The 20,074-nt window shown below is 42.5% G+C and overlaps 1 protein-coding gene across 3 annotated transcripts in view; it reads right to left on the reverse strand.

Moving 5' to 3' along the window:
• The window catches only part of LOC137332413 (BTB/POZ domain-containing protein KCTD16-like), a 229,519-nt gene that overhangs the window by 148,072 nt on the left and 61,373 nt on the right, over positions 1-20,074 (reverse strand). The window contains exon 2 of one of the 3 annotated variants that reach the window (XM_067996226.1): positions 428-3,449. The exons of the other annotated variants lie outside the window; for them this stretch is intronic. Coding sequence (XP_067852327.1) covers positions 3,418-3,449 — 32 coding nt within the window. The 3' untranslated portion in view covers positions 428-3,417. Of the gene's footprint in view, positions 1-427; positions 3,450-20,074 lie in introns of those variants that run through there. 3 annotated transcript variants of the gene reach the window in all.

Below are 20,074 nucleotides of genomic sequence, written 5' to 3' on the forward strand. Positions count from 1 at the left end.
CACTGTTTAAATTTTGTTCTCTATTCAAATTTATTTTCTTACAATTTAAATATTTTTCAAGTTATTTTAAAGTTTTTTCTTTTTCTCACTTTCTCCTCATTATGACCTCTTAATTTCTCTTCCTGAAATTATCATTTTCACCTTCCTTTGAGACACTTCTTATTTTTGTCAGAACAGGCAGACCAAGGATGGATGTGAAGGAGGAGATACTGGGACAATGCTTCGACATAACAACAAGAATACATGTAAAGGAAAGAAATTGAGACAATAAAGTGAAGGGGGGAAATATGAAACATGGTTAGACAAAGAATGAGAGAGAGGGAATTAAGTAATGATGCCTTGGTAAATGACAGCAATGAAAATCAGCCAGTATAGCGCCATTGAAATTACAGGGCACTGAAATCAGGACATCCTCAATGTGAGGCAACTACACAATTTATTTAAAAAAAAACTAGAATATAACAGAATGAATGCACCATACAAACTGTATATTACAAATCTAACAAAATTGATCTTATCATCTCAATATTAGCACTCCCCATCCTGCAAAATATGAAGCAATTCTGATAATTCTGCTAGTATTCCTGTGTTCACAAGCAGTAGTCTACAAGTACACATTCGCACATCTCTTCAGTGTACAAAAAAAGTTATTTTACAGAACATTCATTAACAACTGTGGCATAAGAAACATTGATACAGAACTTCCTGTGCATTACCACCTGTCAAGTACACAGCACAACAAAAACACTCAGATAGGCCATATATATAACCTCTAGAACCAGCCTAGTTGTCAAGTTGGTCACAAATAAAACCTAATTGCAAGAGAAAATGCCATTTAGATCTGACACAAGTAGATATTGCAGCAGTTGCTCTTTAATTCATAAGTAGTACCTTTTCTGTCTTAATACAGCACATTCAATGTTTTTAAGCTAAGTGCTATGAGCATATTCTGTCGTCATTTTAAAGTAAGCCAAAGTTGCTTGTTAAAAGATTGGTCATTCCACTTGAATAGTCTCAGGAGATTTGAATCAAGTACACTGTGATCAGGAAGAGTCTTTTAATGCACTGAAAGCAATAAACTCACTCAAGCCTATGGTATGATTTGGGAAACATGAGAATATTAAGCATTATCCCCTCTACGTTTTGCTGTTGTTTCCTATTATCATACTTTGAACAGGACAACATTTCCCTTGCTATAAGTTTGAGAAAGTAAACCTTTCTGACATGTCATGATAGTTTCACATGCTCGTTTGCTGTCTCTCTCTATAGTTCTCATTTATGGCTAACACTGATTTTAATGAACGCAAAGAACTAATGTCACATTTTTTAATTAGAAGTAAAATATACAGTGGACAACCAGACTTATTCAAACTACTAACTCTGAAGTATTCAAAGTGCTGCATTTGAAACTTTATTCAAAACTCCTATTCTGATTCATTACATTAGCTTTGCATTTTTAAATAGGAAGTTATATTATGCTTTAGGATTAGGATTTGGATTAATGTATTTGAATTACCTCATTCAGGATCAGTGTGAAGGGGCTTGCATAATATCTGCTGCTCAGATTTCTGAACTAAAAGCCCAATACTGAGGTGTCTTTCTATCTTTTTCACATTGAACCTTTGTGTTGACAAATAATAAAATCTTTTCAAAGGCAGCTGGTCAATGCCACAGCATGTTAGCGCATGCTGTTTAATGGGAAAGAACATTTTTTTAAAAATTAAGCACACCACAAACTGATTCTAGAAAAAAAATGTCTTAAGCCCAGTTGCCCAACAGCTAGCCGTAAATTGTACAGATGAGGTTACATTATTATAGATCAAGAGAGTTAAAAAGGAAAAACCACTCCAGGGTTAAAAAAAAATCGAGTAGGTGTTTGTTGAATCCCAGCAAAAAGGGAATATGAGAGTTTACGAAGTTATCATGGGCTGGATTTTCCTTTAAGAGGCGAGGTCATTTCTCATGCATGGCGGGCTCCCAGCAGGATTCCCACCACCAAGACGGGAGCCCGCCGTTGGTCCTGAGGGAAATGTTGGCAGTGCTGTAGCCGGACTGCTGCTGCGGCATCACAAGAGGTCACTGCCATTTGCATGTGGCAGACAAAGAAGAAACAGCAGCAGCGGTCCTGGCAAGTATGGTGGTGGGAGGGAGTGGGGAAAAAATGCAGTTTGGGTGGCGGTTGGCCTCACCACCCAATTTTTCCATCTTTGCTGCGATCCCACCTGATTTTGGATGGGATCGGGGAGAAAAATACAGCCCCATTAGGAGAATAAAACTGCACCAAAGAAAAATTTGCCAAACTCAGCAAGGCAAAGAATCGTTGAGGTGGAGACCCCTTCCCCTATTCCCACTATAGCTCCTTCATATTTCAAAAGAGCAGGTTGCTGATACCGTCAAGTAAGAGAGCACTCCTAAGATCATGATATAGCCCAGCATTGTTCCAGCAGGGATAATCAACAATTGATAACCCTGAACTAAGCACCAATAGGAACAATAGTACTGTGTGGTCCAGTGACATGCACTCAAGCAGCAACCACTCTAAGCTTCTATATATGCAGGTATCTTAGCAATCCCAAAAGTCTCAGGAACCCAAGCAGGACCACTAGTACATAAACAAATCCGGAGTTACCATATTCACCAGTATAGCAGCTCACTCACCCAGAACACACTTCAGTGACAAGTTGCAAGCATAGTCTGTCCAACAAGAAAATATACTAGATTCACAACATTATATGTAATTGGGCTCAACATGATCACAACATGCACCCTGTTTTGCAAGGTGCCTATTTGCACCTTCATATCTACAGCTTGACATTTTAAGCATAACTTGCTAATATGTAATGCATAAAATCACAGTAACATATTGCAGTTCACATGATCTCTTTTACAGATCTTTGCATGATTCTCTCCCTATCCCCAAATGATGGCTTTCAGTATAATTCCAGTTTTTATGTTTGTCCCACCGAGACCATGACGAGATCCTCCAAATGATGGTAGCCCAGGTCAGCGAGAACAATCCATTTGATCATTCAGATACATTCCCTCTGCTCAAGGAAATAGTCTAGTCAGGAGGGAGAGGAGGGCACCAGAAAGAGTCCCAAGAGCAAACTGGATATACAGAACAGACGTGAACAGCTCCACCAACAGACCAATCAGATGATAATAGGGATTACGCAGAAGATGCATGCACTCAGAGTAAACATCCATCAAGAGTTTCAGGAACTCAGGGGGAAGAGTCAGAATGGGTTTCAGGAGCTCAAGGGGGAGATTTGAGATCTGGCAGCATCCCACCGGAGTCCCCTGAAACTGCTAGCGGCCAGTATGCAGGAGATGGTGGCCCAAATGAGAGCTCCTCCTTGTCCAGAGCTGGTGGTTAGGGCAGAGGCTGAACCAGCAGGACAGTCCAGTAGTTCTGCTTCACAGGGGTGCACACAGAGTGGTTGGCAGACCTACAAAAGATAAGAGGATGGATCTGTAAACTTTGGGCAGAATACCATGAACTGTATTTTTTGTTTGTTGCACATGTTCTGCAATGCTACACAGCACCTTTGCACTGTTGGCTACCTCCGACTGTGCTGGGACAGACACTGGAGTTGACATGTATATATGTGAAGTGTTATTTTGTACAGGATAAAACTTTTACTTTTGTGTTGCTTGATATTTTATTGGGATTCTGTTTTGTTTGAAGATTAATCATTCAGGAATGTGCTAGAACATCATATAGGGTGACTAGAGTAAGGAGAACATGTATACAACAAAAGAGATACATCTATGTAACCAACCAGTGTGGTGGTCTTGACGAATGCATACATCACCAATACTCACTTCCTTATAACCCGTCACCAATTAATGCATTATGGATTAATAAACCCATGGCATTCCTAGATGATCAAAAGTGATTGTCACTGTGTGTTGATAAACACCTGTCCAAGCCTTTTCTCCTTCAGAAATCCAGCAGCATTGCACAGGCAAAGACAATGTTCAACATTGCCAGGAACAGGCCACAGAGGCCTATTTTCTATGAGGTATATTACAAAATATCCACTGATGCATTTAGACACTAAAATTAATTTTTGAAAATTTCAGATGCACTAATGATGAAATATGGGGTGGTGTAATGGAACTGATTGTATCCAACTTGGTTGCACGTAGGATTCGAAAGCTAGATCCTGACAAACAACCACTGTTCCTAAAAAGGTGGACACAGAACACTATAAAATTATTTAGCTTGGCTTCTAATAATGCTAAATTTACCACAAACCAGTCACCACTGTTATTAAACGTCCAAGTCAAATAAGAGTTTGTTAGACCATAGATATGACTTGATCTTTAGAATTTGACTTTGGCATTGCAGATACGTACTTGTTATCTGAATGCACCTGGTTGTTGACAAAGTGATAAGGTTTTTAATGCTAAAGACCAGTTCACTCTTTGGTGGTCCACAAGTGCAAAACAACTTACTGCTATCAAGATATGAAGGAAACCAACTAGAGTTTGCATTTCCTATTTCACTTTGCATTGTTGTTAGTCAGAGGGAAAACTAATGTCTTCTCTTGATAATGCAGTGTGTACCAGTAGATATTTGGACATTGCAACCTTGCCAGTCAAAATCTGAAACATGCCAATGCTAAAGAAGATTTGTGCTCAATTTAGAAACATTTCTGATGTCTACCTTGTAACTTTGTAGAATTTCTCCATTGAAAACTGAGCTTCAATCACATTTTTGTTGCAAATGAGAGATGACACAGAATTGTAGGACACAAATATACTTGCAGCATTGCAAATGCTTGGAAAATTGAACCCACGGTTTCTTAATAATTTCCAGAAGGAGTCACAATATAACATTTCTCTTGGTATATATTAATAATCACAACTTATGTTATCTCTCCGATTTGATAATCGTTAATCACAATAATTATGATAGATCTATAGAGAAAGGTTGTACAATACTCTAATAGAGCCTATTTACCCAAACAGGGTTAGGTTTTCATACAAACTTGACAGCACTAATGGGATTCTGCCATATCTGAATTAACAAATTAATATACTGTGACAGTTTTTGAATAAAAATCATAGCATTAAAAATGTGACATCTCTGCTTTCCAATTCAAAATGCATCTTCCTAATAAATCCTTCTTCAGCAGATTTTCTAAGAAAAAACAAATGATATCTTTTATTCTTTTTTCCTGCACACCCTGAGTACTCCCCTCATATAAAATTATCTTCCTCAACCAGGAGAGCGAGATGGTCTAACTCAGGCCACAGATGTCTCAATGAACACTGTCAAAGTCATTCTTAAATCAATCTATCAACAGACAAATTTAAGTGATGTTGGATTCCTTCCAGATGCCCTCCTTTGAAAGAGTTTATAAATTAAGATGTATTCAAAACATTCTATTCATGGTCAAATCACTGCAAACCTTGCTTAGAGTGACTGGCTGTAGTAGTGGCCTCCATTATGGAGTGAAATCTAAGATATTAATCCTACACACTGGATTCACATCAATTCTGTCACAGTTTCAGAAATATGTCTGAAAGAGTTGGGGGGGGGGCAGGGAAATCTTCATCTTCCACCTGAAATGGGCACAAAGTCAGTGGAACAGCCATGATACCCGCCTGAAGCGGGCATCGGGACATCCAAACCATTTACAGGTTAGCACCTTATTTCAATGTAACTGGTGAGCTTCAGGTGCCAAGTGGGCACTCCACTTGTGGGGGTGGGGAAATCGGCCGGCTCATATGCTGAACTGGCCACCAAGTTGAGTTGGGGGTACGGTGAGGGTGAGAGGTTGGCGAGCACTGCTGGCAGCAGACTGCAGTTGTTTTGTGGAGCCAGAACGAGCACACCTGCTCCTCCTCTCAAAACATTAAATTTGGACGTCTTCTGTCTAGAGTTGCCGACTCTGGTTGGTTTTATCACATGTCCTTGCCTCAAGCCACCCTGTCCAGTCAAATAGCCTTTCTCCCCATCTCCAATAAACAAAATTGTTCAAAAAAATGATAAGAAAAGCACACAATTTTTTTTAATGCCCCAATAATTTTCCTCCTGGGTTGTTCAAAACTGTGTCTTTAATCTTTAATTCCTCGAGACTCCAGGACAATCCTGGAGGGTTGGCAACCTTACTTCTCTCTGGCTGCCTGTTACTGGGCATTAATAGAATGTGATAACCCGAAGTCTGAGAAGTAGGGGTATATTTTCCTCTATTTATTAATGTTAGAAAAATGTTGGTGAGAGTATAAAGCCAGCTATTAGAAAATATGTCCCATAGTTTCAGTATCACTAAACCTGATGTGTAGGTTCTATAACACCACCAATAGTGCATGAACCAGACATATTGGCCTAGAAATTCGACCATGCCCAAAAATTCGTGCTTCCTGCTCATTATCATGAGTCAGGCGTGCAGCCAGCGCTAACCACACTATTCAATGACTGCATGCCTGTTTGGGGGGCTGGATATCGGACATCTTTGCCATATGGGGACACACTAGGTAGGAGCACTAAGACAGGTAAGCTAGCACAGAAGACAGGCACTAAGGGCTTGCACAAGGGTGATTCATAATTATTTCTGTTAACTGTTAGATACAAATGGAATTCAGTCGCTTGATCAATTTTCTGTTTGTCCTGGATTTTGTGTTGGAGTTTATATTTGTAGTGAAGTGAGAGCAAGACCCACAAGGCTGGACTGAGCGCAAGCGATCGGTTGGTGGTAACAAGAAAGTGATGATAAGAATTGCGGGGCCGTTGGTGTATTGGGGATGGGAGGGATGAAGCGCTCTTCGATGAGCTGCTCTCTGAGAGCTCTGGCAGTTCTGATGTTCAATACTGCTCCTGCTCTTCTTCCTCTTCATGCTGCTCCTTCTCCTCCTTTACTGCACTTGCTGCTGCCCAAGTTGAGGTAAGGGCTGGTCTCTCATGAAGGCAAAGCTATGGAGCATGCAGCAGATGACCATAAATCTGGGTACCTGCTTAGGGCTGCACTGCAAAGCTCCTCTGGAAGGGTCCAGGCAGCGGATGCGTTGCTTGAGCTCGCAAACTGTCTGCTCGATGACGTTTCTGGTGATGGCATGGCTCTCGTTGCAGGCCAGCTCTGCAGCTGTTCCCGGGTTCCTGAGCCATATTTGGAGGGGATACCTCTCGTCGCTCAGTGGCCAGCCTGTGGCCTGATGGCTAGGCTGGAATAAAGGCGGCATAGTGAACTGGCGCAGAATGAATAAGTCATGATGGCTGTCAGTAAACTGATCACAGACCTGCATATGACCATCCGGATTCTTTCCCCTCAGTCTGGTTCAGTAATAACTGAAGTCGAATACATTTTAAAGTTCAACACATCTTTAATAGCAGGGTTCTTAGTCTGCAGCATTGATTTGGACTCCTGATAGAGTCCCTCTATGCTGGCAGAGCAAGAACAAAAACATACAGAAATCCACACGTTTTTATACAGATGAATAGGGTTGGAACATACTTAACGAGGGTCAACACCAATCATAAGCCGGGCATAGGTTGCCATGCGAGGTTACATTATTGCCGGCCAATCATAGATCGTCCATGTGCTGATCATGCTGCTGTTAGACATCAAAGGGGATAACTTCCTCACTTTCCAACTTGGAATGTTCTTCCCTGTTCCTTCTGTTCCTTATCTCCCAACCTGGAATGTCTTTCAACTTTGGCTAAGCTCGTTACCTATATTGATCTGCCATAAACATGGAGACATTCAGACCAGTCCTTGACTCACATCAAAGACCTATCATTGATAAGACAATGCAGGCCTGCTGACTAAGCAAACATATGGCCCAGCAGGAGGGCCAGGCCACTTGTATCAATCTCAGTTACTAACTAATTAACCCTTTCTAACCATTTTGCATTCTGCTTCTTTGCCACGTAGGCATTTTAATATTTTACCGAAAACTGACCATGTAGGGATTCTCACATGATGCATTGCCTGTGATCGCAAACCAGCTGGACACAGAGAGAGTGGAATCTCTTTCATTTGATAAAGATGCCAGCTTTGTTATGGGGAGCACACAAGGCAATGCTGGTGCTGTCTATGGCACCTTGCACTCTGGGGAAGCCTGCCATGCAGGCCAAGCAAAGTGCGCTCTCATCCTGCTTCACTCTGTCCATGGGGAAAGTAATGTAAATGTTCTCCCTGGCGTAGAGGAAGAACACGGACTGTATAATCTTCTACAAGTATGTAAAAAGAAAAAGATTAGTGAAGACAAATGTAGGACCCTTACAGTCAGAATGGGAGGATTTATAATGGGGAATAAAGAAATGGCAGAGCAATGTAACAAATACTTTGGTGGTTCTGTCTTCACGGAAGAGGACACAAATAACTTCCCAGAAATGCGAGGGAACCAAGGGACTGGTGAGAAGGAATTAAAGGAAATTAGTATTAGTAAAAAAAAGTGCTGAAGAAATTAATGGGACTGAAAGCTGATAAATCCCCAGGGCCTGATAATCTGCATCCCAGAGTACTAAAAGAGGTAGCCATGGAAATAGTGGATGCATTAGTTGTCATCTTCCAAAATTCTACAGATTATGGAACAGTTCCTACAGATTGGAGCGTGGCAAATGTAACCCAACTATTTAAAAATGGAGGGAGAGAGAAAACAGGGAACTACACACCAGTTAGCCTAACATCAGTAGTAGAGAAACTGATACAGTCTATTATAAAAGGTGTGATAACAGGACATTTAGAAAATATCAACGGGGTTAGACAAAGCCAACATGGATTTATGAAAGCAAAATAGTGTTTGACAAACCTACTGGAGTTTTTTGAGGATGTAGCTGGTAGAATAGATAAGGGAGAACCAGTGGATGTGGTGTGTTTGGATTTTCAGTGGGCCTTTGATAAAGTCCCACATAAGAGGTTAGTGTGCAAAATTAAAGCACATAGGATTGGTGGTAATATACTGGCATGGATAGAAATTTGGTTAACAGACAGGAAACAGAGAGTAGGAATAAAAGGGTCTTTTTCGGGGTGGCAGGCAGTGACTAGTGGGGTACTGCAGGGATCAGCGCTTGGGCCCCAGCTATTCACAATTTATATCAATGATTTGGATGAGGGAACCAAATGTAATATTTCCAAGTTTGCTGACGACACAAAACTAGGTCGGATTGTGAGTTCTGAGGAGGATGCATATAGGCTTCAAGGCGATTTAGACAAGTTGAGTGAGTTTTTTTCTATTCGTTCATGGGGTGTGGGCGTCGCTGGCGAGGCCGGCATTTATTGCCCATCCCTAATTGCCCTTGAGAAGGTGGTGGTGAGCCGCCTTCTTCAACCGCTGCAGTCCGTGTGGTGAAGGTTCTCCCACAGTGCTGTTAGGAAGGGAGTGCCAGGATTTTGACCCAGCAACGATGAAGGAACGGCGATATATTACCAAGTCGGGATGGTGTGTGACTTGGAGGGGAACGTGCAGGTGGTGTTGTTCCCATGTACCTGTTGCTCTTGTCCTAGGTGGTAGAGGTCGCGGGTTTGGGAGGTGCTGTCGAAGAAGCCTTGGGGAGTTGCTACAGTGCATCCTGTGGATGGTACACACTGCAGCCACAGTGCGTCGGTGGTGAAGGGAGTGAATGATTAGGGTGGTGGATGGGGTGCCAATCAAGCGGGATGCTTTGTCCTGGATGGTGTCGAGCTGCACTCATCCAGGCAAGTGGAGAGTATTCCATCACACTTCTGACATGTGCCTTGTAGATGGTGGAAAGGCTTTGGGGAGTCAGGAGGTGAGTCAATCGCTGCAGAATACCCAGCCTCTGGCCTGCTCATGTAGCCACAGTATTTATATGGCTGGTCCAATTAAGTTTCTGGTCCATGGTGACCCCCAGGATGTTGATGGAGGGGGATTCGGCGATGGTAATGCTGTTGAATGTCAAGGGGATGTGGTTAGACTCTCTCTTGTTGGAGATGGTCGTTGCCTGGCACTTTTCTGGCGCGAATGTTACTTGCCACTTAACAGCCCAAGCCTGGATGTTGTCCAGGTCTTGCTGCATGCGGGCTCGGACTGCTTCATTATCTGAGGAGTTGCGAATGGAACTGAACACTGTTCAATCATCAGTGAACATCCCCATTTCTGACCTTATGATGGAGGGAAGGTCATTGATGAAGCAGCTGAAGATGGTTAGGCCTAGGACACTGCCCTGAGGAACTCCTGCAGCAATGCCCTGGGGCTGAGATGCTTGGCCTCCAACAACCACTACCATCTTCCTTTGTGTTAAGTATGACTCCAACCACTGGAGAGTTTTCCCCCTGATTCCCATTGACTTCAATTTTACTAGGGCTCCTTGGTGCCACACTCGGTCAAATGCTGCCTTGATGTCAAGGGCGGTCACTCTCACCTCACCTCTGGAATTCAGCTCTTTTGTCCATGTTTGGACCAAGGCTGTAATGAGGTCTGGAGCCGAGTGGTCCTGGCGGAACCTAAACTGAGCATCGGTGAGCAGTTTATTGGTGAGTAAGTGCCGCTTGATAACACTGTCGACGACACCTTCCATCACTTTGCTGATGATGGAGAGCAGACTGATGGGGTGGTAATTGGCCGGATTGGATTTGTCCTGCTTTTTGTGGACAGGACATACCTGGGCAAGTTTCCACATAGTCGGGTAGATGCCAATGTTGTAGCTGTACTGGAACAGTTTGGCTAGAGGCGCGGCTAGTTCTGGAGCAGAAGTCTTCAGCACTACAGCTGGGATGTTGTCGGGGCCCATAGCCTTTCCTGTATTCAGTGCACTCAGCCGTTTCTTGATATCACGTGGAGTGAATCGAATTGACTGAAGACTGGCTTCTGTGATGGTGGGGATATCGGGAGGAGGCCGAGATGGATCATCCACTCGGCACTTCTGGCTGAAAATGGTTGCAAACGCTGCAGCCTTGTATTTCGCACTCACGTGCTGGATTTCGCCATCATTGAGGATGAGGATGTTTACAGAGCCTCCTCCTCCCTTTAGTTGTTTAATTATCCACCACCATTCATGACTGGATGTGGCAGGACTGCAGAGCTTTGATCTGATCCGTTGGTTGTGGAATCTCTTAGCTCTATCTATAGCATGTTGCTTCCGCTGTTTAGCTTCACCAGGTTGGCACCTCATTTTGAGGTACGCCTGGTGCTGCTCCTGGCATGCTCTTCTACACTCCTCATTGAACCAGGGTTGATCTCCTGGCTTGTTGGTAATGGTAGAGTGAGGAATATGCCGGGCCATAAGGTTACACATTGTGCTGGAATACAATTCTGCTGCTGCTGATTGCCCACAGCGCCTCATGGATGCCCAGTTTTGAGCTGCTAGATCTGTTCTGAATCTATCCCATTTAGCACGGTGGTAGTGCCACACAACACGTTGGATGGTGCCCTCAGTGCGAAGACGGGACATCATCTCCATGAGGACTGTGCGGTGGTCACTCCTACCAATACTGTCATAGACAGATGAATCTGCGACAGGTAGATTAGTGAGGACGAGGTCAAGTAAGTTTTTCCCTCGTGTTGGTTCGTTCACCGCCTGCCGCAGGCCCAGTCTGGCAGCTATATCCTTTGGGACTCGGCCAGCTCGGCCAGTACTGGTGCTTCCGAGCCACTCTTGGTGATGGACATTGAAGTCCCCCACCCAGAGTACATTCTGTGCCCTTACTACCCTCAGTGCTTCCTCCAAGTGGTGTTCAACATGGGGGAGGACTGATTCATCAGCTGAGTGAGGGCTTTAGGTGGTAATCAGCAGGAGGTTTCCTTGCCCATGTTTGACCTGATGCCATGAGATTTCATGGGTCCAGAGTCAATGTTGAGGACTCCCAGGGCCACTCCCTCCTGACTGTATATCACTGTATCGCCACCTCTGGTGGGTCTGTCCTGTCGGTGGGACAGGACATACCCAGGGATGGTGATGGAAGAGTCTGGGACTTTGGCTGAAAGGTACAATTCTGTGAGTATGGCTATGTCAGGCTGTTGCTTGATTGGTCGGTGGGACAGCTCTCCCAATTTTGGCACAAGTCCCCAGATATTGGTGAGGAGGACTTTGCAGGGTCAACTGGGCTTGGTTTGCCTTTGTCATGTCCAGTGCCTAGTGGTCCGATGCCGGGTGGTCCGTCCGGTTTTATTCATATTGTGACTTTTTTTAGCGAGATTTTACAACTGAGTGGCTTGCTGGGCCATTTCAGAGGGCAATTAAGAATCAACCACATTGCTGTGGGTCTGGTGTCACATATAGGCCAGACCGGGTAGGAACGGCAGGTTTCCTTCCCTAAAGGACATTAGTGAACCAGATGGGTTTTTACGATAATCGGTAGTTTCATGGCCACCATTACTGATACCAGTATTTTAATTCCAGATTTTATTTAATTAATTGAATTTTAATTAATTGAATTTAAATTCCCCAGCTGCCGTGGCGGGATTTGAACTCATGACTCCGGATAACTAGTTCAGTAACATAACCACTATGTTACCGTACCAGAGTGGGCCAATACGTGGCAGATGCAGTTTAACATGGGTAAATGTGAAGTTATCCACTTTGGAAGGAAAAACAGAAAGGCAGATAGATTGGGAAATGTTGATGTACAAAAGGACCTGGGTGTCCTTGTACACCAGTCACTGAAAGCAAACATGCAGGTGCAGCAAGCAGTTAGGAAGGCAAATGGTATGTTGGCCTTCATTGCAAAAGGATTTGAGTACAGGAGCAAGGATGTCTTACTGGAGTTATAAAGGGCCTTGATGAGACCACACCTGGAGTATTGTGTGCAGTTTTGGTCTCCTTACCTCAGAAAGGATATACTTGCCATAGAGAGAGTGCAGTGAAGGTTCACCAGACTGATTCCTGGGATGGCAGGACTGTCGTATGAGGAGAGATTGGGGTCGACTAGGCCTGTATTCACTAGTGTTTGGAAGAATGAGAGGGGATCGCATTGAAACGTACAAAATTCTGACAGGGCTGGACAGACTGGATGCAGGGAGGATGTTTCCCCTGGCTGGGGGGTCTTGAACGATGGGTCACAGTCTCAGGATACGGGGTAGGACATTTAGGACCGAGATGAGGAGAAATTTCTTCACTCAGAGGGTGGTGAACCTGTGGAATTCTCTACCACAGAAGGCTGTGGAGGCCAAGTCACTGAATATATTTAAGAAGGAGATAGAGAGATTTCTAGACACAAAAGGCATCAAGGTATATGGGGAGAGAGCGGGAATATGGTATTGAGATAGAGGATCAGCCATGATCAGGCAGAGCAGGCTCTAAGGACCAAATGGCCTACTCCTGCTTCTATTTTCTATGTTTCTATTAGAGAGCCTCAGTGACCTCCCTGATGCAGCGGCAGCCTGCAAACTGTGGGATGTTGGTGATGTCACCTGCTGCAGCCTGAAAGGAGCTGGTGGCAAAAAAGTTAAGGGTCAAGGCGACCTTGATAGCCACAGGCAGTGTTGTCCATGCCCTGGTGCGAAGCTAGAGTTGTGGCTGCTTTGTGACAGCCTCCTTTGTGAAGCAAAGGCACCTCATACATTGCTTCTCTGGATATTTGAGGTAAAAGTGCTCCCTGAATACCCGCTGTGGATTTGGCCTCCTGCGCTGTACCTTCCTCCTCCTCCCTCGTGTCACAGCTCCTCCTACTCTCACCTGTCTACCTCGCTGTTCTGCCTCCACCATCAGCCCCAAAGGCAGCCCTAACGGACCATCCATGACTGCAGTCAACTGTTTTGAAGGCAGGCAAAAACCGTGCAGCACCAGCAAAATCTTCTTCTCAGCAGTCACAATTAAGTTTTCAGAGTCAGAAAACAGGCCACAAAATGCCCAGAAGTTAACTAGCAGCCTCAAATGACAAACCAGTAATTAACCTGTGAGTAGAGGATGAGCCCTTTAAATAGGGCTGCTGATGAGTCCTTCCTGCCTGTTAGCACCATGAGTTGCTAAGCGAGTTTATCACAAAGCGAGTCAGGCAATGCGGAGACCAATTTCAGAAAGGGGTTTCTACAACAAGCATAGGACCATTATTTAAATATTTTAATTCGCCATTTTGATAGTTCTGGCGTGCACTCTGGATGCCTACGGAGAAGCCCAATCCAATATGGCGGGTGATGTACTTCCGGCTCATCAGAAGCGCACGCAGCCAGCCCGCCATATTGAATGCTTAGGTGTCCATTTTGTGCCTGAAAACGGGCACGCCGCCACTGAATTTCTAGGCCAGTATTCGTTGGGTGTGTACGTTGGTGAATAAAAAAACCTTTTAAATTTCATGGCAAAGAAATCTGCAATCAGTTCAAGTGAAACATATCATAGTTCCCTTACTCTAATTGAAGCAGAACTCAGATATTTCCTGTATCTGAGATTAAAATGGATTTTTCACAAAAAAATGGTGCATTTCTCGTAAAATCGGAATACATAATAATTCTAAGACAAAATGTGAAATTGGAAAATTGTTTTGGGGGCAAAGCTGTAGATTTCCCCTTTCCTCAATAATGTAAGAGCAATGGTAACGGTCTGATCTAATAAGGCACTCATTTTAGAGGAGGAATTGACTTTAACTTATAACCTTCACGGGACATTAAAGAAACTTCTTTCCCATCACTGTTACTATGAGAAGTTCGTTATAAAAATGCAATGAAAAAGACAAATGATTTGAGCAAGCCAAAAACTTGACATTCTTTTATTATTTCATAAATTGATACATTGCATAAATGCCACAGATTCATCTATATTGTTTGCATGTGGGATACCATTAAAAAGCAATTGAAGGTGTGCTAAAATAGTGTCAAACTGAAGACACTATACCCGAACAAGATAGCTTGTTTGAATTATCAATAAATCTGTTATGAGTGCTCCAATACAACAATAATACTCATTTCATTACAAAAATATTGCAGCTTTGGCGGGGCAGATTTGATAAGGGCCACCATGTATTGCCCTGCCATTGCTTTAACTGGTATCAAAATATAACTTGGAGGCAAATTGGGTACAAGTGTGACCCTTGGACTTGAGGGCTATGTTGTCTCTTTAATTTAGTATGATTATCACATGTTAACATTTATATAATAAATACTACTTGTAACCCACACTTTATAAAAGTATTTTATTTTCTATTAAAATATAGTTGCTTTAATTTCATTAAAGTAATAAAGTTACTGATAGATTCAGAGCTCCAGTTGATTTATGAAACTAATCTGAAATTCACATAACAAATATTACAAAAAGGTACAGGCAACATTGTTAATCCAATATCTTGTGCAGGTATCCTTTTGTATTTTTAAAATTGTAATAAATTTTGTGTTCAAATTGATATTTTAAACAGTAACACAAAAATTTACAATCACTAAAAGACTTTTTAGCACTATCTAAAAATGGACACGGTTGTGTTGAAATAGAATGAGGCAGCATCGTTTGTCCCTCAGGCAGTGTCGCCTATAATAGGTTATAGCGGAATGTCTAGCAAGTGCGGAGATAGCCATTTTGAAAACTTAATTAAAATCGCATATTTCTTTCTTGTGCCTCTGGGGTTATATAAAACGGACTGTTTAAAGCAAATAATGTGCAGCAATAGACTGTTAAAATCAATGACTCACGCCACTACCAGGTCATCAAGGGCCCACCAGTGCCATTATTTTCCAGTCTAAGTGGCAGTGGTGATAGAAGTAGCGTTAATTCAGGAAATTTGTGATTGCCATTGATTTTAACGTGGGCGGAGCTATATTAATTATCTGCTCAGCGGGGCCAATGGTGGAACGGTGAAAAAGTCCCAGGAAATCATGGAGTGGCATGAGTTATAAGTCACTTCTGCCATAATTTGCTTTTTATGGCGTCGTAAAATGGGCCCTACGACATAGATATGCCATTACAATGACACAAGTCTCAAGGAAATTCCCGCCCAAATGTTTTTTTATTTGTGAAAATAGCATTTGCCTTCTCTAAATTCACTAGTTTATGTTTTTCGTTTCCTCGTTTCAGCAAAAGGATTTTACTTTTACTTGGAAAATATTGAAGGATCAAAAAAAAGACTTACAACTTGAACTGATAAGATGTATCAAAATAGCTTCTTTGTGTCCTTAGAGCATACGCTATGCTTCATAATAAAAGAAGTTTCTTCAATCATAAAAGGGTTAAGTCTTTTAGACTGAGTAAATAGAATAGAGAGCTGACGATAATTTTGAGGTTAAGTTACCACTGTTCTTTCATTCTAGCTCTGTGCTGATCCCTGGCACTTGGACACCAGCTTAGAGAGTTTATGTGAAATTGCTGATTGCAGAGAATAGGCTTAAAAATCCTTCAGACTGAGTGGCAATGACTGAACAATGAGTCAAGCTGCTTGATAAAGAGAATTTTTTTAGTGCCTCAGTACATTTATCTTACAAGGATACTGCTGTTGATCCCACAGGGCTCATAACCAACAGCAGAACAAATAGAAAGCAATGACCAACCCACTTCTCATCTCTGTGAGGACAGCACTGCTCAAGGCTGCTGCGTGGATATGTAATTCAAAATAAAGTTGAATTTCAAGGATCATTGCTGTCGCCCAATTCTATGAATATTTACATACGCATTAGAATGAGCAAATATTTCAGAAGCACTTGAAGTAGCAAGATAGAAATGAAAAAGAAATAACCCCACCAGCTAATGATTTTTCAATGAGGTTCAGCTCCTCATTATATGTGTTAAAAAAATTGATGAAATTACTGCCAATCTGCCAGCCCTCATTGTGAATGCTTTCTTATGATCAGTTGGCATTAAGATCTTCCTTCAGTTAATTGGAACTGTGAACCCTTCATTTTGTACTCTACAGCTTTAATTTTTGGAACTAACCACAGGGTCTTCATCAGTTTGACAATCATAGTTGATATATAGTTATTACACTTACTACTGCAAAGTGGTGTTAATCTTTGACCTACTTACTGTGAGGTCCCCTGGAAACTAGAAACTAGATGGTAATGCAGTTTTATAGTATTAACTGTAGCTTACATATTCTGATATTTTATTGCACAACTATTTAATGCTCAAGATTTCGCTTTGCAAGTGTTTTGTTATCACTTCATCGCAAAATTAATTACCGAAAAAAGAACATAGACAGTTAAGGCATTTTCTTAGGTTCTGTTGTAACCTGTTGTGTGGTAGTCAGGTACAATTCTATTCTAAAATATGCAGCAAAGGTGAACCATTCATCTCGCCAAATCAACAACATGTTCCTAAGAAACAGAAACAGTGATTGTACCAGAGATAAAGCTACATCATACCTTATGCAGGAAAGTTTATATATTATATATATTTATTTTGAATATGATCTCAGAATTGACTGAACAATCTCATAGCTCAAACTGGCAGGACTAGTATCCACCTAAGTCAATGACTGCTGAACCTGTCCAAATTTCCAGATTCAGCAGGGGTCATTTTGGCTTTGTGTGAAAGTGTAAAAGAGTCGATAGCAAATCAGCAGCCCATTTTACACCTCTCCCAATTTTTATTTCCAATGACTTCAATGGACTCGCTATCACTTGGTGCTGATTCGCTATCACCCGTTTTACACTATCGCACAAAGTCAAAATTACCCTCAGCCTCTTCAATATATTGTGGGTGAACTGCAGGCATGAATCTGATTGGGAGACCACTCATAAGTGAGTGGATCATTACCTGCTACAGCAGATCTTAAAGTCCTGTAGCATATCTACATTATTGCAGGTGTGGGGAAAGATAAAGAAGAACAATTTTTACCTTGCAACAATATCAACCAGCAGCCATAGGAGCAGCAGGGTGAGCTGGTTTTCTGATGGGGCTATAGAAATGTTAATAGAGCAAGTGCAACAGATGAGGGAGGTCTTCTTCCCTGCAGATTGTAGCCTGCAGATTGTCATTGTGTGTCATGCTGGATGGGTCAAGAAGCCTGGCAGGAGGTGGCAACCCATGTAAATACAAATAGCATTGCTCCTCAGGCCTGGCTACAGTACCACAAAAACTTTAATGACTTTACCAGGTGTGCCAAACTAGGAGACCAGAGTGAAATCTCACATACGAATAAACGACTAGTATCCCCACCCCATCCATACAATCATACACAATCTCAAAATGCTCCTGTGATTATTCACCAGGAAAGATTTCACTGCACCTCCCTTTCCCACAACACCTCCTTTCCTCACATTTTGAACTGCTGTTTCCCTGACAAATCTTCCATCTACTGTGCCAGCACAATAAAAAAAATATGCCAGCTTCCCCACACATTCCCACCATTTTGGGGATTTTCTCCCAGAAGTGCCAGCAGACGTTAATTAGGCACAGCATATTCAAAGTAGCTGGTAATGATATAGTGGCATCTCACATCACATTTTCAGTCATTATCACAATATTAATGCTGGATGCAAGTAATGCTAGCGCTTTACTGGCATCCAGTGTTGGTAAGGGCCAGAAGGACATTTAAATTTTAAATGCTCTCCTCAAGGAGTGGAATTGATTGTGGGGTGATTAATTCACTTCATCAGCCCACAATTATTATATTTTAGAGAAAAAAGACCTTTCTCCTTCTGCCCAAAGGTAGCCAGCACTTTTCCACTGCTGCAGGTGTCTGAGGCCTGCAGTAACCATTTACCACCCACCCAAGGTGTACTCTCCAATGCAGACAGGAACAACGCCAGGAGCCCACCTGTAAATACAAATTGGGCTGACTCCAGGAAATTCACTGGGGTTAGCAGCGTAAGAGTTGGACAGGCAGAATTCCCATCCTGCCACATTAGCAATGTTATTGCCACCAAAGCTACACAATTTAAATGGTGAAATGAAGAAGCAGTGTACTTCTGACCTAAAGGTCGGACAATGGCACCAACATCTAAATGACACCACATTATCATATTACAATAAAAATGCTGCCTATTTCTAGTGGATGCTTCCTACACTAAATAAATTTAAAACAGAAATAGACAGTTTCCTAGAAGTAAAGGGAATTAGGGGTTACGGGGAGCGGGCAGGAAATTGGACATGAATTTAGATTTGAGGTTAGGATCAGATCAGCCATGATCTTATTGAATGGCGGAGCAGGTTCGAGGGGCCGATTGGCCTACTCCTGCTCCTATTTCTTATGTTCTTACACCATTTGTTTTCACTGCCAGAAATTTGCATCATTTTTGTAGTGGGGGGAATTCCAAAGTAACTGATCTCTACCCACATTTTCATTCCATAATCCACTGAGCACCTTTATGGGATGTTCCAGAGACTAAAATTGAGGCCATAGAATTCTTATGTCTCGGTGTTTGGGGAGAGAAATATGCATAGGCTGCCGAGGCACAGCTATTAGTTCTGTGAAGAGGCAGGCAGCCATTGTTTTAGTGTTACTGCCGAATCAGAAACTATTCATTTCAAATTTGTTTGGCACAGTCAGGGAGACTAAGTGCTGCTGTGATACATGATATTATTGGAAGTTGTGTGGTGGCTTAGAATGCAAAGAATCTGGCACAGTGCTTACACCCATCACTGTAAATAAATGGCCAACAGAAGGCTTGCATGATGTAGACTGTAATCCTACCCTGCTACATCCACTTCTGATTCAGTCAAATCAGTTTCTAGAGAACAAGAGTGCCAGCATCCGTTGTATTTTGAGGGTGAAAAATGTACCCTTGTCATGAGCGTAGCTAGAGTGCCCAATTTAGATGGTTAAAGAAAAGGTAAGAGCTTTAACATCCTTGCACTATCCTTACAGTGGAATGATTTAATTGTTGATATAGCCTCTGCAGTTAAAAGGAAACAAGCTGGAGCCAATCCTATACAGAACAAGTACAGACAGCGTGGCGAGTGCTGGCGACATTATGCAGAAACAGAGGCTTTACCAACCCGAACATGTTCATTGGGCCAGACTGCCCGGAGGCACAAACCTACTGTGTTAACTGTGAGCGTAGTGAAGTTGCTTTCAGTATACAGTTCCCAGGAGCCTGGGTTTTGTAAACCAAGCAATGTTGACAGAGGTTCAGCACACCAATTGTACACTGTCTGGGGGCAAGCACAGGGCACCGACCTCTTAGTGCAGTCCAAGAACCTGCTATCAGTGCATCAGGGATGTCCAGTACAGCATAATAACAAGTCAAAACCACATTATTTCATAATGGGACAGCCTTGGGGGTAAAATTCAACTTCGGTGGG

This window comes from Heptranchias perlo, chromosome 14 (genome assembly GCF_035084215.1).
Source record: "Heptranchias perlo isolate sHepPer1 chromosome 14, sHepPer1.hap1, whole genome shotgun sequence".
NCBI classification, from domain to species: domain Eukaryota; kingdom Metazoa; phylum Chordata; class Chondrichthyes; order Hexanchiformes; family Hexanchidae; genus Heptranchias; species Heptranchias perlo.